This window comes from Arvicanthis niloticus, chromosome 2 (genome assembly GCF_011762505.2).
Source record: "Arvicanthis niloticus isolate mArvNil1 chromosome 2, mArvNil1.pat.X, whole genome shotgun sequence".
Taxonomy (NCBI): Eukaryota; Metazoa; Chordata; class Mammalia; order Rodentia; family Muridae; genus Arvicanthis; species Arvicanthis niloticus.
In genome coordinates this window covers 40821683-40842240 of record NC_047659.1, presented here as the reverse complement: position 1 = coordinate 40842240, position 20558 = coordinate 40821683, and the positions used below count along the sequence as shown (strand labels likewise).

The 20558-nt window shown below is 38.8% G+C and overlaps 1 protein-coding gene across 3 annotated transcripts in view; it reads left to right on the top strand.

The window, feature by feature from the left end:
- Positions 1 to 20558, top strand: part of Grb14 (growth factor receptor bound protein 14) — a 106965-nt gene that overhangs the window by 33871 nt on the left and 52536 nt on the right. The window contains exon 1 of one of the 3 annotated variants that reach the window (XM_034496665.2): positions 13807 to 14028. The exons of 1 other annotated variant lie outside the window; for it this stretch is intronic. In XM_034496665.2, the coding sequence (XP_034352556.1) occupies positions 13966 to 14028 (63 nt within the window). In that variant the 5' untranslated portion in view covers positions 13807 to 13965. Of the gene's footprint in view, positions 1 to 13806; positions 14029 to 16213; positions 16253 to 20558 lie in introns of those variants that run through there. One more of the 3 variants, XM_076928821.1, reaches the window with a different exon arrangement.

Here is a 20558-nt window from a genome sequence, read left to right as displayed (position 1 = left end):
TCCTGCTTCTAGGAAGATGTGCCCCCACCCACCCACCCACTCACTCCTACCTCCCCGCCATCGAATTCCCCCACACTGTGGCATCCAGCCTTCACAGGACCAAGGGCTTCCTCTTCCACCTATGCCTGACAAGGCCAGCCTCTTCTATATACACAGAGGTCTGTAGGCATAAAGCCTATGACCTGTAGAGAGTTTTAGAAGATCAGAAACAGGCTCATCCTTTAACAAATGATGGTGCAAACGAATCATTAATCACATTTGGCTTAATTTTCAGATCCAGCATTAAGGTTTGTAAATGAAATGTTGCTCATAGACTCATGTGTTTGGACACTTGATCCCCAGCTGGTGGCACTGTTGAGGAGGCTGTGGAATCTTTGAGAAGAGTTTAGCTGTTAATCACAGCCCACAGGCCACTACGGTTAGGCCTTGATGGTAACCAAACCCTGCTTCCAGTCTTCTTGGATTCCTGACACACTATGATGTGTTGAGGAGATGTCTGTCTCATGCTTTCATTGCAGTTGACTGTGTCGTCCCAAATGCTGTACCTCTCCTCCATGCAGTGGCAAAAGAAACACTCCTCTTTTGAGTTATTCTTATCAAAGATTTTTCATAGCAATGGAAGACAATAACTGATAGAACCATCATGTCTGTATTATGGAAGGGTAGAAAAGGAAGTTCAGAAAGATGTAAGGTTCTCTTTGGGACTGGGCATCTACTGCAGAAGCTGCCATGGCTGATACCATCCTTGGGTCTTTTACTTCTGTGAGAAACATTTTATGCCTGATGAAGTTTTCTCTTCACTTGGTCCTGATACCTAGAATAAACGTTTCCCTTGGGAAGTAAAACTAAGTATCACTTTCTGATCTTCCAAACAAAAATTAGTGAAGATGTTTTTATTTGTGCTGAATATCTTATTTGAGGTCAAACTAATAGCTGATCAACAGACTCCACTTTCCCCTTTCTCTTTCATTGGTTATAGTATGACTTATTAGTTTATAGTAAGAGAGTTAGTATCTGCAAGCAATACAACATTATTATGCCAACGTATTTTAAAGACAATTACTGAGGAGATGTTGTAGCCAAACACATTGGGGAATATGGTATCCCAATAAACTAATTTATCATTATTATGATTGACTAAAGGACACTTCTTTTATATAGAGAAAGAGAAACTGACTTGAGAATTTATCTCCCTGAAATGAGGACTGCCTAACACAGTGCCTGACACAGAATGAATGAGTGTTCAGTGGTGAGATGCTTCTTCTACAGGATGCCTTTGTTTGCTGATTCCTCTTGTCTCATAGTATGGCTGAGTATAGAATTGCAAGTTCAAAATAATTTTTCTCCCATAGATTTGAAGTTATGAATCTTTTGTCATCTGATATTGACTTTTGTAGATTAGAAAACAAAACAAAATACTTACAATGTGAGTCCTGTTTGTGTCTAAGACTTTTTGTTTTGATTTATTTACTGGTTCTTAAGCCTTGTTGGGATTATGATATTCCCCTTCAATTTGCTAAAATTGTTGTGTTTAGAAAAAAAAAAAAAAAACCAAAGTGATTCCTGCTTTGTCCTTGGTAAACTCATTTAAACTCAAGCCCATGGTCTTTTATTCAGCACAGAAAACATGATGTATTTTGTTACTTTTACTCTTTTTTGTTTTCCCCTTCTGGGTCCAAGTTTTGCCAACCGTATGCTTGTGATTTTGAAAGCATTAACGTCTAACATCTTTGGTCATCAATTGCAGCATTATAAAGTGGAAATTATAATCCTTGTGAGGAGGGGTCCGGACTCACTATGTCAATCATATCCCCCCTGCAGATGCTGTGCAGCTCTGAGCCTATCCTTTTAGTCAAGCCACTCAAATCTAAATATAGACCTCAGGCTCTTGCAGTGATGTCTAGGTTGTTTTTAGCATGAAGATTATTGGACATGACTCAGGTCTTCAAGGTAGCACTGGTTAGTTGGTGAAAGCCTTTTGAATAGTGTAGCTGTTGGGTTATGTGGCAAATACAGAGGTCAATCCCAAGGAAAGGATAAAGGTGTGTGTGCAAATGGGAGAAGAATGTTGATTGACAAGGTTACCCTTAGCACTTGCTTTAAGGTAGATATCTATATAATAAACAGTGGGATCTATGAGATTCTCATATAGATTCACCTAGAATTTCTAGAAACATAGCTCTGGTCATGTTCCATTCCTTCTTAAGAGTCTTCATTAGATTGTCATTTGTTGATCATGGTAATATACCACCTCAGCTGAGTCTTCAAGTTATGCAGAACATTGGTACTAATGAAATGTTCCAGGTTTGTGTCCCCTCTTCTCTCCAGAACCCTGCCATCAAACTCAATGTTTTACTATTTCCTGGGTCAGTTTTGGTTCATTATTGCCTTCCTCTGAGATACTACCTCCCAATTATACCCAGGAGAACAATTCCTTTCAATTAGGCTCTGAGGCTTCTGCCCCCACACAGCTTTTGCCAGTCTCTGTAAATCTATCTTCTGCTTCTCTTTGTGGGCCAGAGCCCACAAGTTGCTTGTGTGTTTCTTATGGTACATGGTCTCTTGCATTTAGGTGTTTTGTATGTGGAAGGAGGAAAATGCATCTTCTGTTTTTGTTCAGTAAAGAGGAGTCTATTTCTCTGGCTTGGAAGAGGAGGCTCAGGAAGGATTCTTCATATATTGTACAGCACAAGCCTGCTGTGAGCCAAGATCCCAGTGGTACAGGGACACAGAGATTCCCATTACAGGATGATGTTCCTCTTTCTGCCATTAGGTTCCTGGGTCCAAAGATAAATGAGATGGCCTCATCAATACCTCTGAAATCTGTTGGTGATGTGATAATTCTCTCCTAGGTAGAATGCATGTTAAAGGAAAGGGTAATGGGATCACAGGATGCACATGTAACTATCAGAGACAACTGTCCAGGAGCAAATGCTGTGTGAGCGACTTAAGAAGAGATTGCCAAGCTGGGCGTGGTACCACATGTCTTTAATCCTAGCACCCAGGAGGCAGAGGCAGGTAGATTTCTGTGACTTCCAGACCAGCCAGTGCTACACTGAAAGATCATTTCAAAAGAAAAAAAAAAAGAAATAAAAGAATAGAGAGAGAGAAAGAAAGGAAAAATGAGCCATTGCTGGTTTTCCAGCTATCAGAGCTCATGGCTTTCTGTTTTTATTGAGTACATGCCCCGCAGCTTAAGGAGTCCTGTACATGATATAAAAGTCTGGACACAAAAATAAATACATTAAAATAGTCACAAAGGGAAATGTTATAATCAACCCTATTATTTTGTATAATATATGCTAATATATGACAATAAATAAAGATATAGTCCTGCAATGATGATTCCTTCCTCTAGTCTTCCTGTCTTCCCTAGAGTGTAAGATTACAAAAAAAAAATAAGGCTTGGTTTTCCCAGATCTTTTAAATTGGCATGTTTATATTTATGTATCCATTCAACATATCTATTTTGCTTTATTTTATGCAAAGGGGGATAATACTAAACAACTCCTATTAATTAATTAGTTCCTTTTGCTTTAACACTATAATTTGGCATTCTTTTTTTTTTTTTTTTTTTGGTTGGGCTGACTCTTAGTTGTCTCTATTGCTGCCTGATATTCTGTAGTCTCAGTACAGTGCATTTAACTAGTATATAGCTATTCTCATTCTTGTTCCATAGAGATGGTGTACAACTATGAATTATAGTCACAGAACAGTTTTGTCAATATATAATTCCTGATATAATGTATTGCATTTTAATTATGTTATGACTAAAGTCAGGCTTTTCAGATGCCAGGAGCTGATCTTATAGCTCATTTTCTTTAAAAGTGAGTTTTTCTTTTATTATTCTGTGTGTAGGGAAAGATGGATGGATTCTTTCCATGATTAAGTGACCAGAGTTTTATTCATATGAGAGCATTTTTTTTTTCTTAAGTCAGTTTCATGAAAAGAAAGGAAGTATATACATTTACCTTGCAGTTTGATGTAGAGCAATTCAGTCTAGTTAATTATGTTAGCCTTTGATGTCTGTTTGTATTTATATCTGTTGTTAACTCCCTTGTGATTCACACTTTGAGAGGACTGGATAAGAGTCTATTAATAATATATTGTTGCAATCTGATTCTCCTTTACCTGCATTCATTTGCTTTACAAATGTGTGCTACATATTCATCTTCACTTTGCCTTTCGGGTGGATCACATCGATCTGCACTGTAGTGTTTTCCTCTTGAATGCTGTTAACCCTGAGTTCAATATGACTTGAGATTCATGCCTGTTTCCTTCCGCTTCTTCCTTTGTTCCTCTCTTCCTTGTCTTACAAGTCTTCTTATACTTTTGTTTTCTGAATTGTGGATCACTGGTTCTTAGGGGGTTTCTCTTTTCCATAGAATAAAGCAGAAGTGATCTTTATGATTAAACTGGAAATGTTTTCTTTCAGTTGGCAAGTTTAGCTGTTTAACGTTTCTAAAACAACATGGAAGCGTGGTGTTATTATTGCTCTTTTTATTATTTCTGAACGTTGTGTTTATTTTTTATTAGAAAAGTTGTTGCTTTATTACATTTATATCAGTAGTTATAGGATAATTTGAAATTCTTAAATAACCTTTGGAATCAGCACTTTTTCCAAAGATCAGTCCTAAAGCTAATATTGTTTCCATACACCTCGTCTTTCTGCCAGCTTATGTTAGCATTCTGAAATAAATTATAGACAGTTCCCTTTTGAGTTAGCACTTTACCCCTCTTTGATCTTATATTTCAAGGGACTCAGGTGTGTGCTGCATGCCTTGTCCTTCCTTCTTCAACTTCAATTTTTTTCATTCTTTCAGAAAGTTTGTTTTTCCATTTCCATAGAGCCATGCTCTATGTTATTTGCATTTTATTATGACAATTCGATCACACACTTGATTGAATCTTAGTACTATAGCTAATTTCATTGTTCATTCCAGACCTGTTGGCTCTTTCCTGTGTATTCTGCCCATGTCTTGGTTGCCGCAGTTTATCTTTTAGCAAACTCACGATCCCAGGAGAATAAGGTTTTCTGGCTTCTACACATTGTTACATTTATCACTAATGAGTCTTTCTGTTTATAAACCTCCTTATTTCTTCCCCTTCAAGGGTTTCGTGAGAATGACTCTTTCAAGGTTATCAAGCTGAATCCACTAAAATATGCAAGGGATGGACTTCTCCATCCCTCTGAGTAGGTATCAAAACTTTCCTACTTGTTATCCACAGAGTTTAACTTTTAGAGGAAGGGTTATAGTGTAAGATTTTTCTGGGAAACTAAGGTTTTTTTTCTTAATTTTTTTATTAGTAAGTGTGTGTGTGTGTCTTTGTGTAATTTTTACTCTCACTCTCCTCTTATCCTATACTTACCCCCACTGATATCCTCCTCTTCTCAAACAAGCACTCTCTGCTTTCATTTTTCTCTTTTTATGTATTACTTTGTTTTGTAATAAAATAATCTTCATTAGAGTTACTAGCAACATGGGTGAGGGTTCTTTTCTAGGAGCATAGGCACCTTACCAATGGCTATATCTCTAAACTCATAAACCATTAACTGGGTATGACTCCTCAGTGAGGAGTGGGCCCCATGAATCCCTTCTGCTCCTTGACAGAATGAAGGTCTCTGTCTTATGTAGATCTTGCAGGCAATTGCAGTTGCTGTAAATTCAGTAATGCAATGGCCATGTCATGTATAGAAGTGTTCCACATCACACTTCTATCCTCTTCTTCTTTCTGTAATAGTCCTTTTGCTCCTCTATTGACTGAATATTGGAGGGCATGACATAGATGTCCCATTTATACATGAGCATTCAACAGTTATTTCCTTTCAGCCCTTTGACCAGTTATGAGTCTTCATAGTAACTGCTAACCACTGTGAAAAGAGGCACTGACATACTCAGTGATTTAGAAGGCATTTTGACAAGGATATCACGGTCATCTATTAATTCAACCATAACCCCACTATAGCCTGTGACTTCCGCAGCCTTGGTGTTTTGATTGAGTGTAGAATTCTATACATTAGTTCCCTTTAGCTAGTGACAAACCCAAGGGAAAGGGACTGGTTATGTCCTTAGCGTATTTGCCACCATTGCTGTAGTGAGCACATCTCACCTGACTAGTCAGCAATGCTGTGCCCAGCGACTCAGCATAGCTGAGTAAGATGATTGATGTCCAGCAACTTGCACAGCTCCTTCTGGTGCTATGAGGGACAACCAGCCGACAAGACACTTCTTAGTTACAGCGTGATTTCTCTATATTGTCCTCTATATGATTTCTTCAGCAGTAAGGTTTTTCTTTCATATAGTTTTGGTGGGTAACCCACCATAGTGGGTTACAATTGCCTGAATTGCTTTTGGGGGTCCTTAGGAGCCTCCCTTACCAAGTCCTCAAAGTTTATGCTAGGATCATATTATGAAAATGTTCTTACGTTTAACTTTTATGTTTGTCCTTTCCCATTGTTCTTATTTTCTTTTGTGAAGGTTTGCTTTTTAAGTCTTGGTTTTGGAGCTGGGGCATGTGCTGTTTTGTACATGTAGAAGTCAGTGAACAACTTGTAGTCTATTCTCGCTCTCTGACTTATGGTCAAACTCAGTGCCAGTCTCGTTGGCAAGCACCCTTACCACTGAGCCATCTTTCAGTCCAGGTCTTACATTTAAAAGTTTTTCAAAAATAAACAACTAGGTATTTTTTCTTCTCACTTCGGCTCCTTTTCCTCTGTAACCTCTAGGCCTGCAATTGCAACTTTCATGGGTAAGTTAATGTACTGAAGTTAAGTGTCTGTGTTCTGCTTGTGTAAATGCCATGTTCCTTGTTACTATTTTTCCAATGTGCTGGCACTTTCTTAGGCATTTTTATGGCACACCTTTGTTGGAGCCTCTGGTTGCCTCTGCTGCATTCCTGTTAAGTCCTTACTTCAGCACTGGGATTGTTTGTGAAGAGTGTTTCCAGGATCTCTATCCTGAGGCCAGGAGAGGGTTGAAGACCTCCTCCTTTCAGCTCTCTGCCTTCCCTCAACCCACCCACCCCCTGCTTCCTCAAGTCCTTCTTCATCTCTCATGTCTCTGAATCTTTCTTGACACTTTTCATGTGAAAGCGTTCACTCTAATTTTGTTTTGTTTTGTTTTGTTTTTTTTTTAACTAATGCAACTCCAAGAATCTTCTAGGTTTAGAAATTCTTTTAATTTTATGTCTCCATAAAGCATCATTTTTTCTCATCCCAGAATAAAAGGAGTCCTCTTTCCCAGCAACGATGTTATTCCCTCTGCTCTCTCCTCCTTCTTTGTTTTGTTTGCCTTAGGTCATTTGCAGTTTTGATGGGATGGGAAGAACGTGAGGACTTGTTTTGTACATTCAGTCTACTTTTTCTTAAGAAAAGCCTTCAGGAAAATAAAAACTGAAGACGTGAAAACAAGATATTTATGTCTTTCTGGTCTATATTTTGTGGATTACAACTTAGGCCACAAGCTTATGTAGAGAAAAGATATTACTGATGGCTTTGTATCTGTGAGACAGCCTCATTCTGCTGTCTCTACTTCGCTGGTTTCTCTGGAACGTTGCCTTTTTCCTAATCTGGGAATTTTCATTTTTCTGTTAGGTATTTTATGTCATTAATCTTTCTATGTAACATTCTTGGATAAAAATATGGATCATCTTCCACACTAAAATAAAATTCATACCATACTGTATATCTTCATGCTACAGATGAGAACCATGCTCTTCTTGGCATAGCATGGCCCTTCTCACCGCTTTGCCCTCTATTTTGTCAAACTTCTTGAACAGCTGTGTGTGTTTTCATGAAGGGTTACATTCATTCTTGAATCCTTTGCCATTTGGGGGACTTATCTAATATTTCACGGTTTTAAGGTTTCTGTACTTTAATTACAACCAGTTACAGAACTAAATATAGTGTTTAAGTGGTTCCTCCCAACCCCCACATTTATCCATCTTGACACAAAATATACCTTCTTGACAAGAAGGGATAATGGACCACCATTCAGTAGAACAGGTGGAGGCATTTTCAGATAATTGGATGAAGTACACACTGTGATTCCTGTTAACCTGAGAGTCCATGAGTCACTCAGTAATTTCTTTTAAGAAGAAATTCCCATGAGTGGTTAAACTGGTGAGATGTTCTAGACATTCTCAAAGAAAGGAAATAGCTGTTGGAGTGAAGAGAGAAAAGCATTATGGGTAACACCGGGCTCACCAGGTATGATGCGACATCATATCCTGGACCTAAGCAGTAGCATTCCTTCAAAGAACGGATGCGGATAGAGCCAGAGGTTCTTACTTTTCATATCAAGGCTGAGGCTATGCACGCTGACTGCTGTAACACTCTAATTTTGAAACTTGTGTTTTCAGAACACAGTGCAGATTTAGCATTCACACCAGTAGCCATTGAAAGACTGTCACAAATCAAGGAAATCTCATCCCTCAGGAGGCAGAACCAGGGGTATTTCTATGACATAGAGGCTAACCTGGTCTACATAGTGAGTGCCAGGCCAGTCAGAGCTACAAAGTAAGACCCTGTCTTAGCCTGGTCTACATAGTGAGTGCCAAGCCAGTCAGAGCTACAAATTAAGACCCTGTCTTAAAACCAACCAACCAACCAACCAACAACCAACCAAACAAACACAACAAAATATCCAAAGTCATGTAATCAGGTGTGTTTTTATTCAGAATTAGCCGTTAGTTAAGCTAAGAAGGGAGGCTTGACTTTGTGCCATCAGCTCTACATAAAGATAGTATCCACTGTGCACAAGAGAGTACTCTGCTGGGTGTTCTGGGAAGAGCAGGAAGAGGTAGAACCTGAGCCTCACCAATGAGTATTCTAGTTTCCTTAGGCAGAACTGCCTACAGATTATGAAAGAATTTATACGTTATATAACCAATGCACTGTTAAGCACAGACCAAAACACAAGAAGTAGATATAAAAATGTGCAAAGAAATAACTTCTATGACTTAGACGGAAGGATGACTTTCTGGTGGTGTGAACCTAGACCTGGGCATTTGAGAGAGACAATGCATCTGGATATGGAATAATTTCCCTCAGGTGAGCAGCCCACTAGCACAGTGTATAAAATTAGATGAAGGGACAAGGACATCTGTTCTGGGAAAGGCCAAGACCGTATTTGGTTAAGAATTACATGTAGGACTTGGTAAAGAGAGAGTATTTTTCCTCCTTCTACCTGTCAGCTTGTGTATAGACAGTTTGTAGACTGGAATTGTTAGAAGTTAGACATGTCCCTGCTTTCATGTATCTGTATTCAATGTGATTGATGCACACATACATGGGAGACATGACCTGAACTTTCAATGAACTAGTATGTGCTAAAGACAAGTATAGAGCCAGACGAGGCTTGAATCTGTGAAATGGGATTAAGTCATATCTGCTTTGCAGACTTGTTAGACTACAATAAAATAAAATATCTATAATGTCCAACAAATTCATGAGGGGTTGACACATGTCAGCTTTTCTCTTGTACACCACTAGCACTTGGTTCTGAGACAACTTGTGCTATATGAAAGGAGAGACCCTTGATGGATATATGAAAAAAGGAAACTTTTGGAAAATGTGTGGCTTTGCTTAGACTGTGGAAGGTTTGTGAGGGTTGGCAACCTGATGAGCCCTTTGGACAGGGGTGGGGCACAGACTGTGTGGAGTCCAGTGGGCGGCCTTTGCTGCTGTGTGTGGAGAGGGAGAAAGGGTGTGCTGGGACCTACTGGTCATTTGCGACTCCGCAAGCGTCCTGTTCTGCCCACATGTCCCTTGAACTATTGTGACTACTTGCTAACTTCTTAGGTTCATTGGCAAATAACGATTAGGATTTGATCAACTTTAAGTTTTCCATGGGAAGCAACATAGACCTTTCTTTCCATATAGCAAGGGCCACAGCAAATATATCCACTAAGGTTAATAAAAGGAATGAATAATTCCATCAGAAGGAATTGTGATGTGAAGAGGATTCTTTTTGCCAATCTGTATTGAGTTATTTAGTTCAGAATGGGAATGAACATGCACAGTGACAGTCTGGGTCTCTTGGAGAGGCCCAGGTGGGGTTCTGTTCTGGTTTATTGGCACACGGGCTTGCAGAACTCATAAACTGGTTTACAGTGTGTATTATTTCTGACATGATTTCCTAGCTCTGTTTTCCCCATGAATAACCAGTGCTACATTGTAGGAGGGACACTTAAATATTAAAAGTAGCATAGTACCTAAAACATATTGACTATTAATATTAACCATGGTAATAGTTGTTTTTGTTATTTTTCAGTTGATATGCTGATAATACAGATTTTTAAAGAAAGTTCAGGGGCAGGGGGATCGAAGCTAAAGCTTTACCTATGCTAAACAAGTACTCGACAGCTGGGCTAACAACCCTAATCTGATAGATTTTGGTTGGAAAAAAAGTTACTCATGTTCTGCCAAAATATTAATAAAGATATACAGGGCTATTGCATGATGCCCATTGACCCTGTTATATTAGGAAAATTTTTACAAGCCAAAATTGTAATTGTGAAGATAAGTGGCCCCTCGAAAAGAGTCTTTCCTGACTCTAACAAGAATTGAAGGTTTCCTCAACACTTAATCTTGCTCTCTCTTGAGTGTAAATATAAATCTGGATTCATTGATCTTCAGTACATTTCTGAAAGCATCAGTCATGGGTCCTAACCTGAAGCCTGTGAAGACTCTAACGCTCAGGCGACAGGGTAGTGAATGATAAAATCATTGGAAATTCATGTTGACAAAAAGAGCGTGCAAAGTTAAAATTTTAACCTGTGTCTAAAATACATAAAAAGCCAGATGGAACACAGTCAACATGGGCACCTGAAGGAGCTTACTGAAAATGGACATCACCTGGCTTAAGTGTGCATGCCCTCTGAGTTTCTTTTAGTATGTTGGCTAGCAAAAGTGTTTGTATGTTTAATTTTTTCAGAGACAGTCACCTTTTCAGCATCAGAGAGTTGCAAAATGTCTTTTGTTTTTCATTGAATATTTAGAAACTGTAATTTCCATGCGTTCCAAAGATAGGGTCTGTCACTCACATTTGAGCAATTGGCTTTCTGTCAAATGATTTTAAAAATCCATACAGGGTTGATATGTTGGACATTGGTAAAATAAAGACCTAGATTCTGTCTTGACAGAAAGGAGCCGCACTATGGGGTTGGCAGACTCAAGGGTATGATATGAAGCATTGCCAGTTTGAAGGCACAGACTTTAAACCTGTGAGTGAGCTTGAGACATTGTCATAGATGCATGTCAGTTCTCAGGCTCTGTGCTCTTCTCTCTTAATTTCTGAAGGCAAATGTGGCTTCCATCTCAGACTCTGCTTTATCCTACTATGCAGTTTCTTCTCCCTTGGTGCATCTCTGATACTTGACATTTAATCCCTGTTAGCTTGCAAACTAGAGAGTACAATGCTTTAATTTAAAAGCTGATGTCTGTATGCCACAGAGTCAGTGAAATATATTATTTAATATTATACCTAATTTAATATGTAGGTATTTATTATTTAATAATATGCCTAATGTTTAATAATATGCCTAGTATCTAACAGTGTGGACACACAATGTGTTATTTAATTTATTATTTAATATTTATTATTTAATAATGTACCTAATTATTTAGTAATATACCTAATTAAATATTTATTATTTAATATTTATCATTTAATAATATAAGTAATTATTTAATAATATACCTAATATCTAACAATGTGGACACACAATATGTCATTTTCTTAAGTGATATAGTGAAATAAATAATTTTGGTTTTGATAAAACACCAATAAGATATTTAAGATTAAAAATAATATTTTATACTATTTACACTGAAACTGAGGAGATAACAAGATAAAATGGTTAATATTCTTGAAGGTATGTATATACTGAAGGCTTTATCAATATTATAGGCTTAAAATTATATAAGAACCTTTTATTTCACAGATGGTAGTCTATGTAGTAATTTTGTTAGTAATTTTCTTTAAAAAGACTCTGTCTGCCTCTTTATCTCTGTCTCTCTGTCTCTGTCTGTCTGTCTGCCTCTCTCTCTCTCCTCTCTCTCTCTCTCTTTCTCTCTCTCTTTTTCTCATACACACACACACACACACACACACACACACACACACACACACACACACACAACATGAAGGTATGAAGTGGGGGTAATGTACTTCCTGGCAGGCCAGGGAGGTTTCGAGGTCAAATCCTGGGACCCACTCAGTCAGCTGCAGAAGACAATTGATTTCTACAAGCTCTTTTCTGACCACCACACATGTGCTGTCGCAGGTATGCAATCATACATATGCACATATGCACAATAAATAATGTCATGAAATTATAAGTGCGGTATTTGAAAGAGTGGGAGACAGACGAGTCTCATGGTGGTGAACTCAGTAAATGTAGACAATATAACTGAATGTCAATATTATTATGGAACCGTTACCTTGCGTAGTGAATATAAGCTGATAGCTTTTAGCGTGATAAACCTAACTAGATAAGGGTAACTCTGATAATCGCAAAGGAGACCTGTCTGAGATCACCTACCTTAAGCTCACTTAATGGCCCTTCTTGACTCTGAGCTAGCTGAGGAGACACCGGGCTTTGGAATTCAGAGTAGGAAGTCGTTTTGAGGAACATGAGCTCAGTCTGTGCAGAAAGCAGACTCAGGTGAGGCAGTGAGGCACTCTCCCTGTGGATGCGGTTTGTACGGTGACATGGCACGTGTATCTGCAGAGTCATCTCTGCTCCCATCTGCCCTGTTGATGTGACTACCCTGCCACTCTCTGCAGAAGACCCAGCCTTCACACTGGGGGCAGTGCCTGGCCTGTGGGTCGCTGAAATACACCATAGTGCATAGTGCAGCAGTGTGACAGTCCAGACCGATTTTACCATTGTGATAACTCAGATTAGTTTTTATATGCAGGTTTTTTTTTTTTGTGGATATTTTTGCGTGTTTCTTTCATTCTTTATTGGAAACTTCCTTGTTAAAAATTAGTCTTTTTGTTTTGTGTTTTACTTGCCAACTTCCTCTAACACCTAAAATACCAGAATAAAAATTATAGTTATTTTTTTTTTAAAAATTATAAAAGAGCTGCTAAAGGTTTAAGATAGCTTTGAGCAGCAGCTGGTTTTTTTTTTTTTAAGTGTTTTAATATGCTGAATTATGCTAAATTATGCAAACCTCTGCTTTTCCCAAACGTGTGAAGATCAGAGCAAATATCATGAATTCTTTTTTTTTATTTAATATTATTTATATTGCTTACCAGATTTGTGCTTAATAGGTAATATTCAACAGGATATGACCTTGAGAATGGCTGGAAGTTTCATAGCAGAAACATTTTAGCTGCTTGGGACATGATATATATCGCTTAGGTTAAATCTAGCATTGAAATTTATGGCATAAATTAAAATGCTTTGCCAGTTTTATGCGAGGGTTTCTCTCTGTGTCTCATACCTGATGTTATAGTTGAAGCATTTATCAATTCTGTGGGCAGCATAAGTAAATTTGGTTCACTTACATCCTGATATACTTTAACATATATAATTAATGTCATGTATGTAAATAATGAAAAGAGTTTCTCTTCTGCCTTGTGTTGAAAAGCTTTAGGGAAACAGCTGCTTAGTCAACAAAGGTGGCATTGAATTGCACTGTTTTGGAAAAAAAGAAATGAAGGGAACTAGATGCCTGTTAATCTGGTTCTTTAAATATCATAAACAAAAGTATCCGAATGAGTCTCCAAGGACAAAGGCGGGGTTCTGGGAGCTGTGATTGGCTGCAGCCCTGTCCTGTCCGCAGCCATCCTTAATTGGCTTTGGGTAGCCTGGGATCACAGAAGCAGGGTGACATTTATTACTTCCCTAGAGTTTCTTTGCACTGAGCCTTGAGATTTCCGAGGAGTAACCATCAAGGGCTCCTTTCATTTCGTCTGTGATTCTAAGAGGGATCATTCTAGAAGGACAGGGATGAGTTTGAGCGCGAGAAGAGTCACCCTGCCTGCAATCACACCAATAGTTCTACAAAAGAGGGTAGGTGACTTATTTTGCTTCTTCCAACCTTGCGATTTTTTTCCTGCCTTTATTTTTCTGTTGCTGTGTATGTATTAACAGCTTTGAAGCTTACGTAACGGTGAGAAAAGAGTGGAATACATTGAGGCTGAAGGTACTTAAAAAGACATATTATTGAACTCAAAGTCAGGGGAAAACGCTGCCAGAACATCTCTGTGGTAAAAATACCTCTATGTACAAGCCACTGGTCTCAGTCTCTGTCCGGTGTGACTTAGACAGGGCATACAGTGAGCTTCTCCCTTTTAGTCTTTTCTTCTGTAAAACTTCAGGCATTTCTGCCTTTAGTTCAACAGGAAATCTGCTAGCTCTTGTGTTCTGCATTTGTGAAGGGGTAGCTTCTCTGTTTGTGTGTAACTCATAACTCATCCACCTCCTCACTGTTAGGAGGACTGTGTAAGAATTTAACTGATTATCTTCATGTGTGTTGGCCCATGAGTTTCTATGGAGTTTCTATTTGCTCAAGAAAACTTTTCCCATTACATTCTCCCAGGAAAGGGATTTCTATTAATTATTAATCTAGTAAAGCCCGTGTATGAAAAAAGTAGTTTTTTGAAGGTTACTTTCATGTCTCACTTGGGACATTTCCTTTGGTAAGACTGTGTCTGTACCCGTGCAATGTTACTATAGGAAACTTCTCTTGCCAGTACAACTAGATGCGCCAAACTAGATGAACCACAGTTGTGTCGTGAGGAACGAAGGCCTGGAGACACATTACTGCAAAAATACCCTTTCTGAGTGGTTCTAGTGACACAAGACCGTGTAGTGTTTCTCTATTCAACCCTTTTAAAGTTAACTGTTAATTATTAGTGGATTTCATTAAGCCAAAGGTCATGTTTTAACTTACTTGAAACAGAACAGATTGAACAACCAATTTTTTTTTTTAAAAGAAAACTGTTTTTTTTTTTTAAATTGGTTTTAGTTTTTAGCTTTCAGTTTATTTCTTCAGCCAGTCAATTACTAGTTGCAAAGTCCACCTTACTTGGAACTGGTGTGGCTACACTGTAATGTTGTCAATGTGTGTTATTTTTCTTTACCCCTTTCTTTTGCTTTAAGCAAATTTAATTAAAACAATTTGCTCTGAGCTTGAATCTTTATCTTCGCTTCAATTTAAGTGTTGGTTCTCCTATGGATAGGTACATGGGAAAAGTTCGTTAATGTTTATCCAATCCTGTTCTGTTTGACTTATTTACCCAGTTAACGGTACAGTATAGGGTCACCAAACTTCTACTGTGTGCTTTGCTTTATGGTTCATTAATGGGATTGGTTGGTTACTGTCTGGGCTCACTTACTAGAGGAGCCATGTTGGCACATCGCCCTAGTTCCCATGCTGACCTGTGGGGGTACAGCTGAGGTGTAGGTAATTGATATCTGGGGCAGGATGGTAGTCTGTGATCCTAAGGGTAGATTTCATGTTGCCTTGGTTCTAGCTGAGATTTTTAAGTTACCTATTTTTCGCTAGACAGTATGGAACAAGAAAAAAGCATGCCGCCATTTTGAGAACCTTGAACTATTAGCAAGGGTGGAATAGGTAGGAGCAAAACTTGTCTGGAAAACAGTTTCCAATACAGTCTATGGAAGAGAAAAACAAGGTGGCTTCAGAGAGCTGTAATTTCTTCTGCTTTCTTCTTAATAAATATCTTATCAGATTGCCATTATAACAGTGTACATAACAATTCCCAAAAACCAGTTCTATGAGTGTATATTTGCACAACCTGACACATCCTTGTTTTCTGAACATATTTAGGCCATTTCTCCTATAATCACAAAATTACTGGTATTTTTAAAAAATTTTTTGTTTGTTTTTTGTTTTTGCTTCTTCTTTGAAGAAGCATTTTCTATACTTGCCATTTTTCATATGCCCTAAAATTTTAGATGATTTTATACTTAGCATGTGTTTTATTAAGTCTTAATTTGGTTCTTAGCAGTACCTCCGCAACAGACCTTACAAGCACTTTAGAGTATTACCAGGGAGTGGAATTTCTCCTCTTTTCCAGAAGGCTCTGCTCATTCATTTTGCATACAGCTTCAAGGCCTGGATGAGTGGTCCTTGCCAGACAATTGAGCAGCTGGAATCCCTATCATTTGCAAGGGCAGGAACATTTCTGAAAAATGCTCAAAGGCACTTGAGGAGGGGGTTCTTATCAGCCAGCGTGTCCTTCTGATGTGGCCCTGGGACTCTGTTGGGGTGAGTAGAGGCTGAATTTGAAACATAATCATTTACACAGAGCAGAGCCTGAGAGAGGTTTGGTAAATTCTGTCTAGTAGATTGAAAAGAAAACTTTTGACTTCCTCTAATCCTGTAATGATTAGAGTTCATTGATTTCAGTAAATTAAAAATTTAATGTTTCATCAGATTTCTGAATCTTTCACCTTAGAAGTTTTTTCCCCAGATTATCTACTAGGTGGTTTCTTCCCCTCCTCCCAGCTCCTTCTCCTTCATTTTCCCTTCCCTTGTCTGAGTCTCTTGGATGTCAAGTACTTTCTGCAAGGTCACCCAGAAGGTCAATGACAACACTAGAAATAGAATACAGGCTTGGTGAGTTCCATGGTGTTTTTACTAGGTGTATGTTATGTCCTGAAGCCAATCTGTAAGTGAAATTGGCATGTGGTGTGTACAGTTAGCATTAACCCCAGTTCTGGGTTTAGTGAAGGCAAATTCTTTCATCTTTCTCTGCACCTCCATTAACTCCTGTATGTTCTAGTGCAGAATATGTTTCATGTAGAAAGCAGCTGTTATGCCACTTTCTGTCTCTGTCTGTCTATCTGTCTACCTGTCTCTCTCCCTGTGTGTGTGTGTGTGTGTGTGTGTGTGTGTGTAAAAGGGAGAAGGTGAGATGGGGTGGGGCACCTGAACTGAAACTCTAGACTGGCATATTAATTACACCAAGAAGAACATTTTAAGGTCACAGAATTAACAGTTGAACATTCTGATGTATAAAATAAATAAAATATAAAATGTCTGCAAGATCAGAAGGCCTAACACCAGATTTTAATTCTGCAAGTTGCAGTATTTAATGCCTCTGTTTGAGTCATACTGCTTGTCAGATTATGCTTGCAAATAATTTTGCATTCTTCATGCATCCGACCTTTGTAGAGAACATTTGCAATGAGCACACAGATTCCTAAAGTAATTTCAGAAATGAAAGAGGAGGGAAAAACTCAATTTGTACAATATACTGATTCTTAAGACCCAAGGTTGTTTGTAAGTAGGAATTCTACATTGATACAAGACACTATCATGTTGTAACCACATGTCTCATATGGTCAGGCTTTTATGTGATTATCATATCGCAGTTTTTCCCAGAAAGTTCTGAGCAGACTCATAGCTACTCAGTAAACATGGCTGGCCCTGGAGCTATCTGCTTGACTGTAGCCTTCAAGGGAGCCTTTTCCTCTCTCATTTGAGATGACTTTTTAACCCCATGGGCTATGTGCTCCAGCCCTCAGGATTGGCTCTCTGGCCTGCAGTGCCCCTTGCTTTCTTCCACAAATGCTATTGTCTAAGTCTCTGCCCAAACTGTAGACTTATTCTAGTTCTCTAAAAATCTCTCTTTGCTTTTTTCTTCAGTGACATAATTCTGAATAAAAAGATAGGGATTTGTTATTCCCCAACCATGTCTTGTGATATAATTTTACTGTTGTTTTTTACAATATCGAAATCTTAGTACCTATCATGTGTATTTATCCCATGCTTCTGAAAGTTTTAGATTTTTCATCATCTCTGTGTGTTTTGGTTTTTTTGTTTTGTTTTGTTTTGCAGTATTTGTTTTCAGAGTTCTTTCTGTTGCAATTCAGGTTTCATATTTTATCTTGCAATTTTAATTTAGCATTCTGTTGCTTATAAGCAGAATTAACTTTATGTCATGAGAGAGGACCAAAGACATGGATCAAACAGGGGAGGAATTTGTTTTCTTATGCTTTGCGGTAAAGATCAGTCCACAGCTCATCCTGTGGTGCTGCAATGTCCTCAGGCAACCAAATTCTCTCTTGCTTATTATATGCTCCCTGGTGTGGGTCTGCTTCCCTTTTATGGAGTGATAAATGTGAATCCCCAGGCATCTTGTTCACAGTCTTGGCACTGAGGATGGATGCACTAGGCAGGCAGGCAGGCAGGCAGTCTAGCTGGCCAGTGCTAGCTCATGTTAATGTGACATTCAGGAACAAATGGGAGCTTATGCTTACTAGCTGCGCCTGGACCCTGTGGGTAACCGAACTCAAAGCACACTAGGAAAGCAAGCCTGAAGCTCAGCACACCGCTCTTCTCTTCTCAGTAACATCAGGATTCTTTCAAAATCAAGTTTAATAACTTCATACGTGTATACTGTATTTACAGCATTTTCCCTCCCTCCCTTCCTCCAACTCGTGATATATCCTCCCCCCCTTCTGTTCCATCTCAACTTCATGGACTCTTTTTCTTTAATTATTATTGTCATAGACACATACAGACAGACACATGAATAAATATATACATACAACCTGTTGAGCCATTTAGTGCTGTTTATATGTATAGGACTGAGACACTTGGTATTGAACAACCATATAGGGGTCTCTTACCTTTTTCTTTCAGAAGTCATTAATTTTCTATAGCTCTTCATCTAGAGATGGGTACCTGTGAGATCCACTTTTCCCAGCATTCCGAGTTGGCTTGTTAACTGATGGTAAAATTGTTTAGGTATTATTTAGGAGATCATACTGTTGAGATTTTGTGGGTACAATTTCCTTTTTATATATAGATGTCACTGTCTCACTGCAGATATCCTGGTCCGCTGGCTCTTACAATCTTTCTGATCCCTCTTTTGCTATGTTCCTGATCGGTTGGGGATGTACATCACTAAAAAGTAATCTACAGATTCAGTGTAATACTACCAAAATAATCACAACATTCTTCACTACAAAATCATCCCCCAAAAGCATATGTAACAAAAGAGACTCCAAAGCAATCCTGAGCAAAAAGAATTCTTCTGGAGGGATGAGCCTTTTATATTTCAAGATGCGTTACAGAGCTTTTGTAACAAAGCCAGTAAGGCACTGGCGCAGAAACAGACATGAAGATGAACAGAACAGAATACAAGACCCCCAAAATGAGTACGTGTAACTGCAGTCAGCTTTTAACTTGTTCATTGTATATATCCCACTCACTTCCCTCTCCTTGTCACTCCCTCCCACCCACAATCCTTCCCCCATTCCCCCTCCCCTTCCTCTCTGAGCAGGTGGGGGCCCTCCTGGGTATCCCTCCACCCTGGCACTTCAGGTCTCTGTCAGGCTGGTGCTTCCTCTTTCAGTGAGGCCAGACAAGGTATCCCACCTTAGAAGAACATATCCCATGGAGAGGCAACAGCTTTTGGAATAGCTGTTCAGAATGCACACGAGGACCAAGCTGCAAGTTTGCTACATATGGGTAGGGTGGATGGAACTAGGTCTAGCCATGTATGTTCTTTGCTTGGTGGTTCAGACTCTGAGAGCCCCAAGGATTCAGGTTAGTTGATTCTGTTGGTCTTCCTGTAGAGTTCCTATCCCCTTAGGAGCTACAATTCTTCCTCCTCTTCTTCTATAAGGGTTCCCAAGCTCTACCCGTTGGTTGTTTGGCTGTGGGTGTATTCCTTTGTCTGAGTTAACTGGTGGGTGGAGCCCCTCAGAGGACAGCATGCTTGACTGCAAAGCATAACAGTATCATTAATAGTGTAAAGGACTGCTGCTCGAGCAACAACAGTCATCTTATATTTGACAAGTAGTGTTGGGAAAACTGATTGTCAACATGTAGAAGAATGGAATTAGACTGGCCGAAACACAAAACCAAAAAAAACCTAACTTCACATGGATGAAGAACCTTGACAGGAGCCCTGAAACAGTGAAACTTCTAGAAAAAAACAAAGACAACACCCTACAAGGTATAGGTGTAGGAAAGGAGTTTCTTAATAGGACTCCATTTTCCTAACAATTAAGGCATCAAGATTCTTTAGAAAGAAGTATTTGAAGACTGAACATGAGGCTTATCTAGCTACCACCACTACAAGTGCCTCTGCCTTCCTTGGCATTCAGAAAATCTTGTATTGCTAAGGTACCATGTACAAAGTGCAGCAGTATTCATTGGAAGAAATGTATTTCTACTTGTGTGGGGATGGTAGGTGGGCCAATCAGGCATATAGATCCTTCTCTGAGTAAGCAGGGCCATGGACATCTCTGGAGGAGAGGCTTGGGATGGAGTCTTTCTTGGAGAGTGAGGTGGTAATAATTCTTAATTTTTTATTGGGCATTTATTTATTTATTTATTTTTATTGGATATTTTATTTATTTACAATACAGATGTCATCCCCTTTCCCCATTTCCCTCCCTAGAACCCCCTATCCTATACCCCCTCTTTCTTTATGCTTTTATACCATTTTGATTACATGCCTGTATTAAGGTCAGTTCTAGGTTGAGGGTCTAGCAATACAATAGATGCAAATAGTCGAGGAACAGGCAATAAAATAAACACAAATAGCCAAAGAAAA